At 47.3% G+C, this 14673-nt stretch overlaps 1 protein-coding gene across 3 annotated transcripts in view; it reads left to right on the forward strand.

Annotated features, from left to right (window-relative positions):
- Positions 1-14673, forward strand: part of GLP2R (glucagon like peptide 2 receptor) — a 43407-nt gene that overhangs the window by 4261 nt on the left and 24473 nt on the right. For all 3 annotated transcript variants that reach the window (XM_032322240.1, XM_032322238.1, XM_032322239.1), the window contains exons 2-5: positions 4356-4443; positions 6359-6463; positions 9918-10039; positions 13606-13712. In XM_032322240.1, the coding sequence (XP_032178131.1) occupies positions 4356-4443; positions 6359-6463; positions 9918-10039; positions 13606-13712 (422 nt within the window). The remainder of the gene's footprint in view (positions 1-4355; positions 4444-6358; positions 6464-9917; positions 10040-13605; positions 13713-14673) is intronic.

Raw genomic sequence — 14673 nt, forward strand, 5'->3', positions numbered from 1 at the left:
AGAAAATAAAGATGTGCTCGAATGTTTAATTGTGAATATTTCCAGTACAGCAGAATTTATATTAGCAAGCGTCTTGGCCCATGTAAGTGTTCAATGCTGGAGGATTTGAAAACTGAATCATATCCTATTCCCTTACCGAACATCACGTAGCTGTTAAAATGATGTTTTAGAAGTATGGCTCTTGAAATGGATGTATATTCACAATGCACCTTCTGGTAGAAGCATGAAACTAGATGATTTCCTTTTTCAGTTAAAATAAAAAGGGAAAGAAAAAAAAAATAAACGGAAGCATGTGCCCAGATAGAAGAGGCTGGAAGGAGACGGTCATTTCTGATACTAAGATTAGGATTCCACCTTCTCCCCTTTTGGGGCTCTCCTGCAATTTTGTGTTTGATTTACAGAGAGGCGTATGCCTTCTTGAACAAAGAATACAGTAAAATGGATTGAGAGCAATTCACAGAAGGTCTTTTTTCCCTTTCCCTTGATTGCTTTCTCAGCCAAGGTGGGCATTGATGCTGGCTGCCCACTCAAGCGAAAGAGGAATCAAGATCAAGTTGATTTTTTTCCAGTTAGAAAACATCTGGGTGTACCTGGGTGGCTCAGTGGGTTAAGCCTCTGCCTTCGGCTCAGGTCATGATCTCAGGGTCCTGGGATGGAGTCCCGCATCGGGCTCTCTGCTCAGCAGGGAGCCTGCTTCCCTTCCTCGCTCTCTGCCTGCCTCTCTGCCTACTTGTGATCTCTGTCTGTCAAATAAATAAATAAATAAATAAATAAATAAATAAATAAATCTTAAAAAAACAAAAAAGAGAAAACATCTGTTCGTGCTATTTCTTTGCCTCCTTACCTTGTTTGGATCTGGATGTAATCGTCTTATCTTGTGTTTTTCATGTCTTTGGAACAAGTAACTGGGAAGACAGTCTGTTTGTCCAGCTCCCCTGAACTGAACAAATTTGGTGCTTTGTAGGGTTCCTTCTCCTTCCCCTTCTTCTGACCATGGCCATCAGTCATGGCAAGGGCAGGGGAAGAGGGCAGAGTAAGTCCAGGGACACAGCTCACATGCATGACTGATTTTATTGTCTCTTCCTTGGCCAGTTCCAGTGATGTCCCTGACAATATAAGTAGCTCTCTATCCAAGAAAGTGTCTAACTTTGGCAGCTTGGAGGATTCTGGAAGCTGATGATTTGGTTCTCGGCTTCTTTGCCGAACGTGTGAAAAATAATACGAATCCAGTTATAGTCCCCTCGGGAAGCTGAATTTCCTAAACAGTGTGTTAATAAACTCCCTTTGTGACTCTTGTGCTGTAACTCAGAGACAGAAGGTATTGTGGGAGATTGAAAGTTTATTGGAAACTGAAGCCTAAGGGTAAATGCCAATTATTTCCTCATCATTATCATCATTGTTATTACTTATTGGCTAATCCCATGGTTTCCAGATGGTTGTGCTAATGTGCCTCAAGGCACCACTGTGAGCTCACAGGGGTGCTGTAAGGTATTTTAATTTTTCTTTTTTTTTTTTTTTTTAATTTATTTGACAGAGAGATCACAAGCAGGCAGAGGGGCAAGCAGAGGGAGAGGGGGAAGCAGGCTTCCCGCTGAGCAAAGAGTCTGATGTGGGGCTCGATTTCAGGACCCTGAGATCATGGCCTGAGCCGAAGGCAAAGGCTTACCCCACTGAGCCACCCAGGTGCCCCGATATTTTAATTTTTCAAGGGAAGCAAAGCGACCCATGACATCTGCCAGAACCTGGGAATTACTAGCTCAAGGTAGTTCCTGGTTTCAGCATTAGATCGTGCCCCATTCCCTTTGCTGATGTTGTATCTCTGCAAAGCTGTTTTTTTTGTTTGATCGTTTGTTTGTTGCAATTGCTGTACTGAAAAGCAAGTACTGCACAAACATCCATGTGGATCAAGGTGGTGTCCTAGCGGATCCCCGAGTTTGGGAAGTTGTGCAATCTCCAGTAGGCATTGTTAGGTTGCGAATACTGACGTCCTTTGGCCTTACCTACTCAAAAAATTGGACTTCAGGTCTTTCTTTTGGCTCAGGGGGACTATGGAAAAATGGCGAGTCACCAAGGGCGCCATGACCTGAGAACATTTGGTAATCTCTGGTCTACCTATGACTCTACCAGATCTTCAAAAAGTTGTCTGTGTGGTTCTCTGGAAGGGATGCAAAGGAATTATTCACAGGTGTCATCGTGCCTTCTGTAGTATTGGGGGGGTAGGCCATGCTGGGCAGAGGAGGGAGGGGATAGACTATACTAGTGACTCAGAACATGGAAGCTTGACGTCCACAGGGCTCATAGACGGGGTGTGTGTGTGTGTGTGTGTGTGTGTGTGTGTGTGTGTGTGTGTGAGATTTGATGGATCATCTCCCTAGTTAACACTGGGCTTCTCCACTCCCTCTTGTTTCACCTGTTGCTACCTGTGTCTTACCTCATTCTTTCAGACTGTCTACCTGGCCCAAGAAAGTATTTGAGTTTTTTACCTCCTTGTGAGAGGACACAAAGTCTCAAAGCCAACTGAACTGGGTGACCTTATCCCAGATCACATATCTAGCCCCTCCCATGCTCATTCCCCACCTTCAGCTCCACCCCATGCCTGTGCCTCTGTTTCTTTAGCTGGAAATTGAGGACAGTAACTCCTGGCTAGTGCTAGGGACTTGTATTCAGAGATGAAAGTCATGTCTTGGCCCTCAAGGAATGTATGGGGTAGCGAAGGAGTTGGACGAATGAACCACCAATGATGGTACATCATGATGGGACACAGGACTTAGTCATGTGTGGAGTCACAGGGCCCTGGGAAGAAGGGTTCCTGGCTCAAGACTTCAGTGACAGAGGTGGTCAAGTGTGACTGGGGGGGGTCATTAGGCTGGAGTTGAGCCTTCGGGGGCGAGAAGATGAAGATGAGGGTAGAAGGGAGGGCCAGTGGGAAAGGCAAAGATGGAGTCACAGAGGAACAAGACTTAGGGTCAAGAGGTTTGGCCCTGGGGTGGCTGAGATGTCATCTCAACTTGACAGGCCATGAGGGGAAGACTTTAGGCAGGACAGCCCTGTGGACCTCTCTCTCTGGAGCAGTGTAGACCAGGCCAGAGGCAGAGGAAATGGGAAGCAGGGTTAGACAGGAGAGAGGTGTAGGACAGAATCTAGTGCCTGGTTGGATGATGTGGAGGAAGGAGCCAAGGACAACTCCCAGATTCTGGTTTGTGGCTGATTCTGCCAACACCAAGCCACTAGGGGATGAAACTCTTCAGGATCAGAGAACAATAGGGTATGAACATCACTTGACTTTGACTGTCAGCCAGTTATACAGTTATTTTATCTTTAGCAGATTCTAAGTTCTTTAGGGCAGAAGCTCTGTTTTCTCCATCACCTCATCCCCTTTAGTTCCTCCCTAATGCAAAGCCTGGCACTTAACAGGTGTTCAATAAAGCGGAGTCAATTGAAGAAGAGAAAACCCCTTTAAGCCCCCTATTGTGTTAAAAAGGAAACAAAACGAGTGGTACAGATACACAATTAGATGTTGTTGGACAACTCAATTATCTGGAAAGCCCAAACATGCATATTGTATTTTTAAGGTTCTATGGGAGGGAATAGTTAATGACAGAAAGGGGAAAAAACCCAAGGTCTCAGTATGGTAGCAGAGCATCTCTCTACCCAGTCTTTGACTCTGGACCCTCAGTCAGCCAGGTGGGATGGCACAGGTACCCACAATTCTCCCAGCCTTCCCCTGACACATTATGGAGCTCTTCCCACTGGAACTTTTCTTCTTGAGATTCACATAATCTTAGCAGCATGCAACTGTTAATCTCATTGTGTGTGACATCCAGGAAGATCATATTGCCTCCTCTTAAAATATCAACCTCACTTGAAGATTTTGGGGGGGGGAAAATTCTTTCAGGGGTGCCTGGATGGCTCAGTCAGTTCAGCTTCTGCCTTCAGCTCAGGTCACGTTCCTGGGGTCCTGGGATTGAGTCCTGCATCGGGCTCCTTGCTCAATGGGAAGTCTGCTTCTCCCTCTTCCTCTTCCTCTGCTGCTCTGCCTACTTGTTCTCTCTCTCTCTCTCTCTCTCTCTGTGTGTGTGTGTGTGTGTGTGTGTGTGTGTGTGTGTGTGTCAAATGAATAAAATCTTTTTAAGAGAGTCTTTCATATCTGTACTAAAACCAATATGATTGGATTATGGAGTTAACATAAGATTTGTGTGCACCTTTAAGATAGAATATAAGATGCCAAAGAAGTCTTATTTCTTGGTTCAGGCCATTATGGCCACTTCAGTGGAAAGTTTTGAAGTTTGTGTTGGAACGGTCGCAAGGCCACCTCTGAAGTAAACTGGGAGTCACCATGGTTTTCTTCTGCCCAGGTTACAGGATCCCTCCTTGAGGAAACAACTCGCAAGTGGGCTCAATACAAAGAGAAGTGTCTGAGAGACCTGCTCAAGGAACCTTCTGGTAAGCAGGTGTATGAGTTATCTGTGGCTGTGTAACAAATAGCGCCAAAGCTCAGTAGCTTAATGCAGTCATCATCATCATCCCAGTTTCTGTGGGTGAGGAATTCAGACCAGGCACAGTGGGGATGACTTGTTTTTGCCCTACGGTGTCTGGCATTTAGCTGGAAGGCTCGGTGTTTGGGGGCTGGAATCATCAGAAGGCTTGTTTGCACTGAAAACAGATGGCTGATTGTGGCTCCCAGCCATGAGTCCATTGGCCAGAACACTCTCAGTGGCCTGTCCATACAGACAAGTTTCCTCCCAGCATGGTGGTGAGGCTTCCCAAGCATGACCAGAAGCCATCTTGCCTTTTATGACCCAACCTCAGAAGCTATTTCTCCCATGTTCAGTTGTACCAGGTGGTTACCAAAGCCTACCCAGGTTCAAGGGAAGGGAGGAGAGATCCCCGCCTCTCATCGTAAAAGAGTACATGGGACGGTATATACATAGATGTGATACCACACTCACCACCAAATCGCATGACCTGAGCCACTGTCATAGATTAACCTGGGACTCTGTTGGGTAGGTGGGTGGGAGGAGGTCCAACATTTCTCCTAGCCAGGTCTAGACTAGGGTTAGAGCCTTCTAGCAAATATGTTCATCGTTTGATCAGTCCATGGCCTCTCCTGCCCGCATACTGACTCTTCAGATATGTCCAGATTCACTCCCTCCTTTTTTTTTTTTTTTTTTTTTGAATGATGAAATCTGGCCTCTTCTTATTCTCCTGGCTGCCTTCAGATGATTTCATTCAGCGGCTCAGTGGAGGACAGGATACCATAAATGCTCTCTTCTTTTTCCTGACTCAAAGAGTCCCAACCTTCAAGCCATATCCCTCTCCCTCTGACTATTTCTTCAGCCCAGTCTGGTGGCAATCAGGGCTTGGTATCTGTTATGAGAAACACCCCTCACTTTAGGGAATACTGCTTTCTGAAATCAAAGTAGGGCATGTTCTCTTTTTCTGGAATCCTGCCGTGAGAAGCTTGGCCAGGTGAACATTGTTTCGCACAGACCATGTGCTAACACTTGGCATCCGGGTCGACAAGATGCCCTGAGCCAGCTCATAAGCTGGCAGATCTGCATCTGTGAGATCCTGATGCCAATAACATGGTTGTTCAACCTGAGTGGCCCCTGCATGCTACCCCCAATAGGGAGCAGACAGGAACTATGCTTAGTTCCCAAGAGTGAGGAACTTGCAATATGGGAATTTGGGATCCAACCTGAAACCCTTCCTTTCATTCCAGGAGGTCCATAAGGCAGGGCCCTGTGTGTTCAGCATCTCTTCGCCAAGTGCCAGGGTGCAAATCGTCCCCTGAATTTGAGGTGGTGCAAATGCCTCATTATGACTGTTGAGTTGGTCTTCAAATCGAGAAATATGACCCTACAGAGGTTGTGGGTTGTGTTGGATATGTGCAACCAAGAACCTCAGTTTTGGACCCCCCTGTACTCATGGGTCATATTGTGCATTTCACAGTCAGGGTGTTCCAGCATCTAACTGATGAAGGTTTGACAATTCTGTAGTGAGTTATGGAACAGAAGGCACTGGGTAAACCTCCAAGTGCCCTCCTGACCCTGAGTTTGTGTGATAGTTCAGTCTATGTAAAATAAACCAGCATCAGCATGACGTGCTCATGGACATAACTGACGGGACCGCTGCCAGAGGTCAGGTTGAGTAGACAAAGCCACAGAGCTCGGGGGTGCATTAAGCATTCCTTCCTCCCCACACTGTTCCTCATCCTTGATGTATCTGGAGAGTGGGACTCCCATGCTAGTTCCTGCATAGGATACACCAGCTTCCCGTGCCAGGGAGGAGATTTTGCCTCCATCGGTGGCCCTGGTGCTTCAACATGGCCCTCATCCAGGACCTTTTCTCCCCACAGGGACCTTTTGTAATGGGACCTTTGATCGATACGTGTGCTGGCCTCATTCTTCTCCAGGAAATGTCTCCGTTCCCTGCCCTTCATACTTACCTTGGTGGCGTGAAGGTAGTAAGTCTTATTTTACCATTTTCTGGCAGTTCTCTTAAAGCCTGGTCCCTCCTGGGTAGGCCATCCGGGGAGCAATTAGGGAGAGCACGTTGCAACCGAGTGCTTTTCTCAAGTCCTCTTTCCCCACAGGTCTCCTAAGCTGTCAATAACACACCTTCCTTCTTCTCTGGGCACCTCATCTTGCCTTCCTGAAATTCTTCTGCATCTGGTGCTCCATTAATACAATAGTCCTCTTTTCTTTGAAGACTGGAGAGTCCATGCTCAGCTTCTACAGAATTTGCTGCAGCGAGGGTTGTCATGGAGAGGAGAAAGAGCTGGGGGAGAGATTGGGAAGCTCACACCCACAACCAACTTGGGACTTGCTCGATGGAGAAGAAGGGTACCCAAACTACCCTTGTGATAGCTTTAGAAGGTGGTGCTACTGGGTGGTGCTTTTAAGCCCCATAGGACTTGGATGGAGTCTTTAACCACTCAGCTTGCCCCCATCTTGCTTGAAGGAAGTGGCTATTATGTAGGACCCCCAGGAGGTTATCACGTGCCCACCTGCCCCAGCCTCCCAGCCTCTTGGTTGGTCTATCTGGAAGGGGTAGAGAAACAATGACCGGTTAGAACTCCTTTACATTCGACTGTAGGCCATCGAAGAATAAGGGAAAAAAAAAAAAAAAAAAGCTATTCTCAAAAAACATAAGCAATTACAAAGTTCCAGGCAAAACCAAGTGGGAATGGGTTACAGAGAAGGAGAGATGGTGATATTTTGTATTTAATTTCAGCTCAGTAAATCATCAGTTAAAATTTGGTTTCGATTTTCTGAGGCCTCTAGTGCAAAGAGAGAGTTTCCAAGGAAGAGAGGTGCATTTCTGGGTGGAATGGCTAGTGGTATGTTCTGTGGAACTGTCTTCTGGTGAAATCCGGTTGGAAGTGACCCAGGAGGCCTGAAGATGTGATGTTTAAGGGAAGATACCAGAGTTTGCTGGACCGGAGAGTCTGGATAATTGAAGGAAGCAGCTGTGTGGGAGCCAGCTCCAGTGGGGCGGGGAGAGCACTGCACGTGGAGTCCAGAGTCCATTCGTCTCTTTTACGCTCTGTGACTTTGGGCAAGTGTCTAGAGCCCTCTGAACTGTTTTCTTGTCTATAAAGTCAGGTGAACAACAACTACTCTTGGGACCCCACTGAATGAATAAGAAAGGCAGGCCTGGAGTCAGCCACACAGCAGGCACTTTGTAAATGGAACTGAGGTGGAGACCAAAGTCCAGCCCTCGGAATGCTGAAGGTCTTTAAGACTCAAATGTCCCTGGATCTCAATGGCACATGGAGCAGACCACCCGTGCCCAGCTCCTGTACCTGTGCATTCTTCCCGAGAGCTAAAAAATGGAGGCCCATTCCACCGGAAGGGAAAAAGTGGTCCAAAATCTGAACTTAGGAGGAGTTGAGTTAAAGGCTTTTTAAAAAAAAAAATGGGTTCTGGGCTTCCAGAGTGCCCCAACGGGAGTGTGATTCGCAGAAGGTGGAAAGTTACTCTTCCACTCAACGTCCTGTGCATTAAATCTTAGAATCCAAAGGGATCTGTACAGTGAGAAGAAAATGGGGAGGCACTGGAAGGGTTTAGAGAAGAAAAAGAGGGAGAAAAGGTCTGGCGGGATAAGACCAGAAGAAGACACACAATGGAGGATGGGAGGTGGGACGATACTTGACTCTACAGGAGGCTAGGACCTGATTGCATAGGAATTGGGTCTGACACCAAGGGTTTTAACTCTCCTCTGGAGGCTGAGATCCCATGGAGCCAGGAAGAGGTTGAGGCTTGGGAAGGACTTCATACGATTTGTGGTTTGGGGATCTGATGTGGATGGCTCGCTGGCTGGGAGAACGGGGATGGGGGGCAGAGAGCTGACACTGAAAGTGACTGCAGGGATCCAGAGAAAGGGACCACCATGACGGAGTCAATGCAGGCAGAGACAGAGGAACCATCAAGACTTGTCAGATGAAGCAGGAGGAGAGGAACTGAGCTTACACCCTGCCTGGCCCCACCCAGGCTCACCATCACCTGGATGCTGGCTCAGGGCCCCCACTGCTCACGTCTGGCATGTCCCGCAAACAGCAAGGGAGAGGGCTGCCCTGAAGGGGAAGAGAGCCAGTAAGAGGTTAGGTCAGAGAGTACTGGGGGCCGGACCTTACAGGGCTTGTTGGGAGGCCGGGAAGGGCTCTGGAAGGGCTCAGACAGCCTTTGGAAGATCTGGAGCGAGGCATGCTGTGGCGTGGCTGCTGTATGAACCATAGACCACAAGTGACAAGAGCGTCAGAGGCATTTGCAATAATCCTGGTGAGAGAGAGAGAGAGAGAGGTGGCTCCAGGAAGCAGGGAGCAGGGGACGAAAGCCAAAAGGCAGGGCTCAGATTTGGGGTACTTTGGAAGGTCCAGATGACAGGATCGACTGATGGGCCAGACGAAGGGTAGGAGAGACAGACAGAAAGCAAGGATGACTCCCAGGTTTGGGACCTGAGGACCGGGGCGATGGGTCTGCCATCAACAGGAACTGGAAATTGTGTGACTAGCCAGGTTTGGGGGAGAAGACGAAGTGCTTGCTTTGGGGAATGGTGTTAGAGAGGGCAGCTAGAAACCCTTGTGGAGACTTCAGCTGGGCAGATCAGCAGATCTCTGATCTGCGGACTCAACAAATAGTCACCATTGGTCCACACTGTGCAGGGTCGGGAGAGGGACATTGGGACAATTTCCGTTGCTCATTTGCGAATCCGGTCCCTGGCCTTCCGGTGGGGAGGAGGGATGGCAATCCCTTTGGGGGTGAGACCTAGGAATGGACATGACTGGGTCACAGCAGCCTTCCTCACGGAAACAGAGGTGTCTGGTTACTTGCAAACACACACATGCCCACACACACACTCATCGAATCCTCCCCCACTCTGGGGAAGGCTGGCACCATGACCGTGATGGTCCTCAGCTCTTCAAGAAGACACTGGAAGTCTCGGGGAGTGGGAGAGCCCCAAGCTCAAGGCCACCAAGCCTGTAGGTGACTACGCAGGCTCTGTCCACCTCTTTCTCTATTTCATGGTGCCACCTCTAGAACACCAGGACAGGACGCCCCCTCTGTGCGTAGCCGGGAAGCCCCAGGTCCGCGTCTCCCAGCTGGGCTGCACCTTTGAGGGCTCCCACATCTCTGAGTCACCAGGAACTGTTCTAGCTCCAGAGACTTTGGGTAAACACAGCAGACATTAGAGGACCGTGGTTTGTTATGAAACTCAGAGGCTTCCATGTTTTTCTTTCCTTCCCAAATAAACAGCAGGGATGCTAATGAGTACCCCTTCTCCCCAAGAGGGAAGTGAAAATCCCTTTTCCCTGGGATTTTCCACAGCTTTGCGGTGAGGACGAGGGCCTTACCACGTGCTCCGGCACGGGCTGCGTGCTCTGACCTTTCCCCTAGAGCTATGTTTACTTTCAGAAAACTCAGGAAGGGCCTACAGATACTGCTTGGCTTCGGGCACTTGGCAGACGCTGGAAAACTCCACAGATATTTGGCAGGATGACTCCGAATGCTCCAAGAACCACAGCTCCAACAGCAACGTGAGTGCACATGGCCCGGTGATGATGGGCCCCAGGCCCTGACCACCCCACCAGGGTCCCCCACCCCAGCTGGCTTTGGGGGCCACACGGACTTCCCCCATAGCTGGTCTAGCCCAGACTCCCCTGGAGAAGGTCCACAGTCACATGAAAGCAACTTCTGGCCACTGGATTTCTTCTGCAACAAGAGTGACATAGGGATGCTTCAGGCCGCCCGGGTTCTCATCCCTGGCCTAGTACTGGGTGCATAACAGCGTGTGCACACCATAGACACTTAATAAATACTCAGGGAACAGTTTTGCAGATTCCGAGCATTGGGTCTGTGTGGGGCCTGGGCCTCAGACCAGTACCTAGGTCCCCAGGTGATGCTGGGACTCAGGGGATCATGAGGGACCCACCAGCAGGTGTGGGATGCCTACGGTCTCCTCTGGGCTCAGCCCCGCAGGCGCCCGAGGTAGCAGGCGGGGACAGCAAAACCAGAATTGGAAACTGCACTCTCCAAGACCGGAAGTTAAGATTTCTCTCTTTAGACAGGTGAGGCCTGGGGCATTGCCAATGGCCATTTCCCCAAGAATTCAAATACTTCAAAACAAAACAAAACAAACAAACAAAAACAACAAATCCCCGAAACATGAAAAACCAACTTCAAAATCCTCAAAACATAAAAAAACAGCTTCTGGCCATGTTTGCCTGGGTTTCTAATAACAGGTTGATATTTTGCCCAAAAAAACGCTAGTGGTAGCAGATCTTTGCTCTTCTGAGTGCTGGCACACGAGATACATGATTTCTTCCTTCTCATCAGTCGGGGGTCCTTATGCACGATAAAGGATTCTCTTTAGGGAGATTATGTTTGTATGTAAATTTATATGTGTGTATGGAATTTTAATATATATACTTTAATGATAAAATTTAGTTTTCCATACCACGTAAGAGATATCAATTGATATATATCTGTTATTTTTAACATTTTATTTTGAAATAACCAAACACATAGAAAAGTTAACAGAATAATAAAATAAGCACTCACAGACCCACTATCTAAATTCGAAATTTTACTGTGTTAACCTGATTAATATTGTATAAACATATTAACAAGGATTAAAGTCCTCCCTTCCCCCTTCGCTCTTGCTTTGTCTCCCTCTTTGTGGAATATTTGACTGTAATTTGCAGACATCATGACATTTCACTCTTAAATATTCGTCAGGTCCTTCCTAAGCAAAGGCATTATTCCGCGTTAACTACAGTACCACAATTCCAATGAACATCCTAGCAGTTAATGTTTTATCTATATTCAAGTTTCCCCAGTTTTTCCATCCCATTTTTAGAACTTTTCTTCCCTGAACCAGAGTCTAGTTCTGGTTCATATATTGGGGTTCATTTCCTATCACTTTAATATCTTTTAATCTAGAATCTTCCCCAGCCCAGGACACTGGCTTTGTGAAGACCCCCCCCCCAAAAAACTTTGTTGTCATTTGATGCATTCCTTCACCTTCTGCATGTCCTTAAGCTGGAAGTTGGGTTTGGAGACTTGGTAAGACCCAAGTTCATCCTTGTGGGTGCTGGGTACACTGTGTAGCCTTGCGCCAGGAGACCAAAATGTCAGGTGTCTCACTACAATGATGTTCTGTGTGATCACTTGGTCTCGGTAGTGACAACCAGATCTCTCCATGGTATAGCTACCTTCTCCCTTTCTATCTGGCTAGTAACTGGTAGGACGATGCTTTGGAATCCTGTGTGTGTCTTGTTCTCTTCATCAGTATCACAGCCTTCATCGATGATGCTGACTTGAGTTGATTTGAGCTCTGCCATTTAAAAAAAAATTTTTTTAAGATTTTATGTATTTATCTAACAGAGACAGCAAGAGAGGGAACACAAGCACGGAGAATAGGAGAGGGAGAAGCAGTCTTCCTGCTAAGCAGAGAGCCCAATGCTGGGCTCGATCCCAGGACCCTGGGATCATGACCTGAGCCCAAGGCAGTCGCTTAACGACTGAACCACCCAGGCTCCCCTCTGTCATTTCTTCTGTATTTACTAGCTGGCATTCTTCTGAAAAGAAGACTCCTTCCGCTTCCCCCTGGTTTTGGGTATCGCTATGAACTTACAAATTGCTTTATTCACTTATTATTTTGATGATCATTGTTTTTCCAAATTTAGCAAATGAAATCCCTCCAGACTGGCACCTGTGTCCTTTTGTAATACTCTCTTTGGTCTTGGACCACTCATCTGATGATTTTCCTGTTCTGGGCCCAAATTAGCAATTTCTTCCAAGAGTTCTGGATTCTCTTAGGTGGATGAATTATTAGAAACCAAGATCTCAGTATGTCTGGGTAACTCAGTCAGTTAAGCATCTGTGTTCAGCTCAGGCCATGATCCCAGGGTCCTGGTGTTGAGTCACATGTTAGGGTCCTTGCTCAGCAGGAGACCTGCTTCTCCTTCTGCCTGCCTCCCCCTGCTTCTGTTCTTTCTGTCTCTCTGATAAATAAACAAATGGGTAAATAAATAAACAAATACATATATTTGGAAGGAAGGCAGGCAGGAAGGAAGGAGAAAAGAAAAAAAGAAAGAAAGAGGAAAAGGAGGGAGGGGAGAAAGGAAGGAAGGAAGGAAACCTATCATAGGATTCTACTTATATAAAATTTAAGAAAGTGAAAATTAATCTCTAATGACAGAAAGCAGACCAGTGTTTACTTTGGGCATAAGATGGTGTGAGGGAATGCGAGGAAATGTATTTTAAAGGGTCACAGAAAAACGTTTGGAAGGTTATGGGATTGTTCATTATCTTGAATATGGTGGTGAAATCACAGATCTATTCATGTCTGAATTCATCCAGGTTTATCCTTTAAATGCGTGCAGTTTATGGTACACCAGTCTCCTTTAATAAAGCTGATAAGAGGGTTCTGTAGAGAAGTTTAAGCCATGATTTAGCACGTAATACTTATTTGCTGTGGGTTCTTGTACAAAAATTTAGCGAGAAACATCATCTTGATGGTGAGTAGCGTGGTGGATTGAGTGAGAAGGTGGGATTCCATCGGAAAAATCACGACAACACAGTTTCCAGCAAATTATCCTCTGTTCACCACCAGGCTGCCCTGGGACTCAGAGAAAATATTGCACTGTTTTATGGGGGCTTCACCCAAGGGATCTTTCCTGACAAGTTATTTTAGGAGAGAACACCCAGGTCAAAACCTGGCCCCATCTTCCAGAGGGAAGGGGAAAAAAAAACAAAAACAAAAACAAAACAAAACAAACAAACAAAACACCACCTGTCCTCATTTCCAAGGCACCTTCTTGTTCTGAGCACAATTCTTCCATGATAGTGTCTATCCTAGTGCATCAAGGCTGGACTATAGGACCGACCATGGAAGTGAGACCCTCCCATGGGCATTTCAGTTCATCAAGGCTCTTTGGCCTCTGAGATGGGCCAGAGAGCAGTCTTAGCTACCCTAGTTGGGTGTCTACAAGGCTACAGCGCATGCCTAGAGCCATGGTCCTCCTGGGCATGGAGCTGGGGGGGTGGAGATCATAGCTGCCTGGATTGGTGGTCAGATCTGCTCTTTGTCTGTGCTCAGGCGGAACACCATGCCTTGCTGTCGACCTTGCAGCTGTTGTACACCGTGGGGTACTCCCTGTCCATCGTCTCCCTCCTCCTGGCACTCACCCTCCTCTTGTTTCTCCGGTGAGTGGAACCTCTGCTTACAGGTCTTCAGGTGTCCATCCTGGGATTTGTTCGTTGGCTCCCTCTAGAGTGCAGAAGACTGGGCTGGCTGATGTCATGACCCATCAGAGCTAGAAGGGATGGGAGAGAGTCTCGGGCCCATCAACTCCATTTTGCAGGTGAAGGGGAAAGGGATCTAAGAAGTCCAGGGAGAGGATCTGGGTTGCTGGTGGTCACAGAGTACACCTGGAACTGGACTCGGGGAGTCATACCTCTGCTTTAGCCTCCTCCAGATTGGACAACCTCCTGTCTACACCACCCTGCCAGAGGCATGATTTTTACAGAAGAGATTAAGAAACTTTCCCAAAGCAAATTAGTGAGTGGTAGAGCTGGGCCCCCAGACTACAGTTAGCTCTAAATCATCTGAGTCCTTCCTCGGTGCTGGGCACATTCCTGAGCAAATTACATGTATTAAGTCATTTAAATGTCTTCCTAATCAGAATTGAAGCTAATTCTAATCCTAGGAGATTAGCATTATCATTAGCCTCCTTGTATAAGTGAGTTGACTGAAATATGGAGAAATCGAGTACCTTGTCCAATGTCACGTGGCTGGTGAGTGATGGGGGCAGGTTCACGACCAGGCAGTTTAGAGACTGAACATTTTCATTCCCTTATATTATTTCTCAGAATCTAAAGCCTTAGTGTACTTTACTAAATCGTGTTTTTAGAAATCACCCAAGTGAGATATTTATGGACCCTAGGGGACCCTCCAAGGGCTGCCTTTCATCCTTCCTTCAGCAACATCACTGAGGATAACATGGCAGAATGAGCATTGGATAACGATGCAGGAGACCTAGATGGGCATCTGGAGACCAGGATGCTAGCTCCATAATGGCTTCCCACCTGGGCTCCTCTAACCCTCAATCTCAGGCTCCTAGATTAAAGTCATGACCATATGCGCCATCTGGAGAGCAATTCTTGA

The sequence above is a fragment of the Mustela erminea genome, chromosome 18 (assembly GCF_009829155.1).
Source record: "Mustela erminea isolate mMusErm1 chromosome 18, mMusErm1.Pri, whole genome shotgun sequence".
Lineage (NCBI taxonomy): Eukaryota > Metazoa > Chordata > Mammalia > Carnivora > Mustelidae > Mustela > Mustela erminea.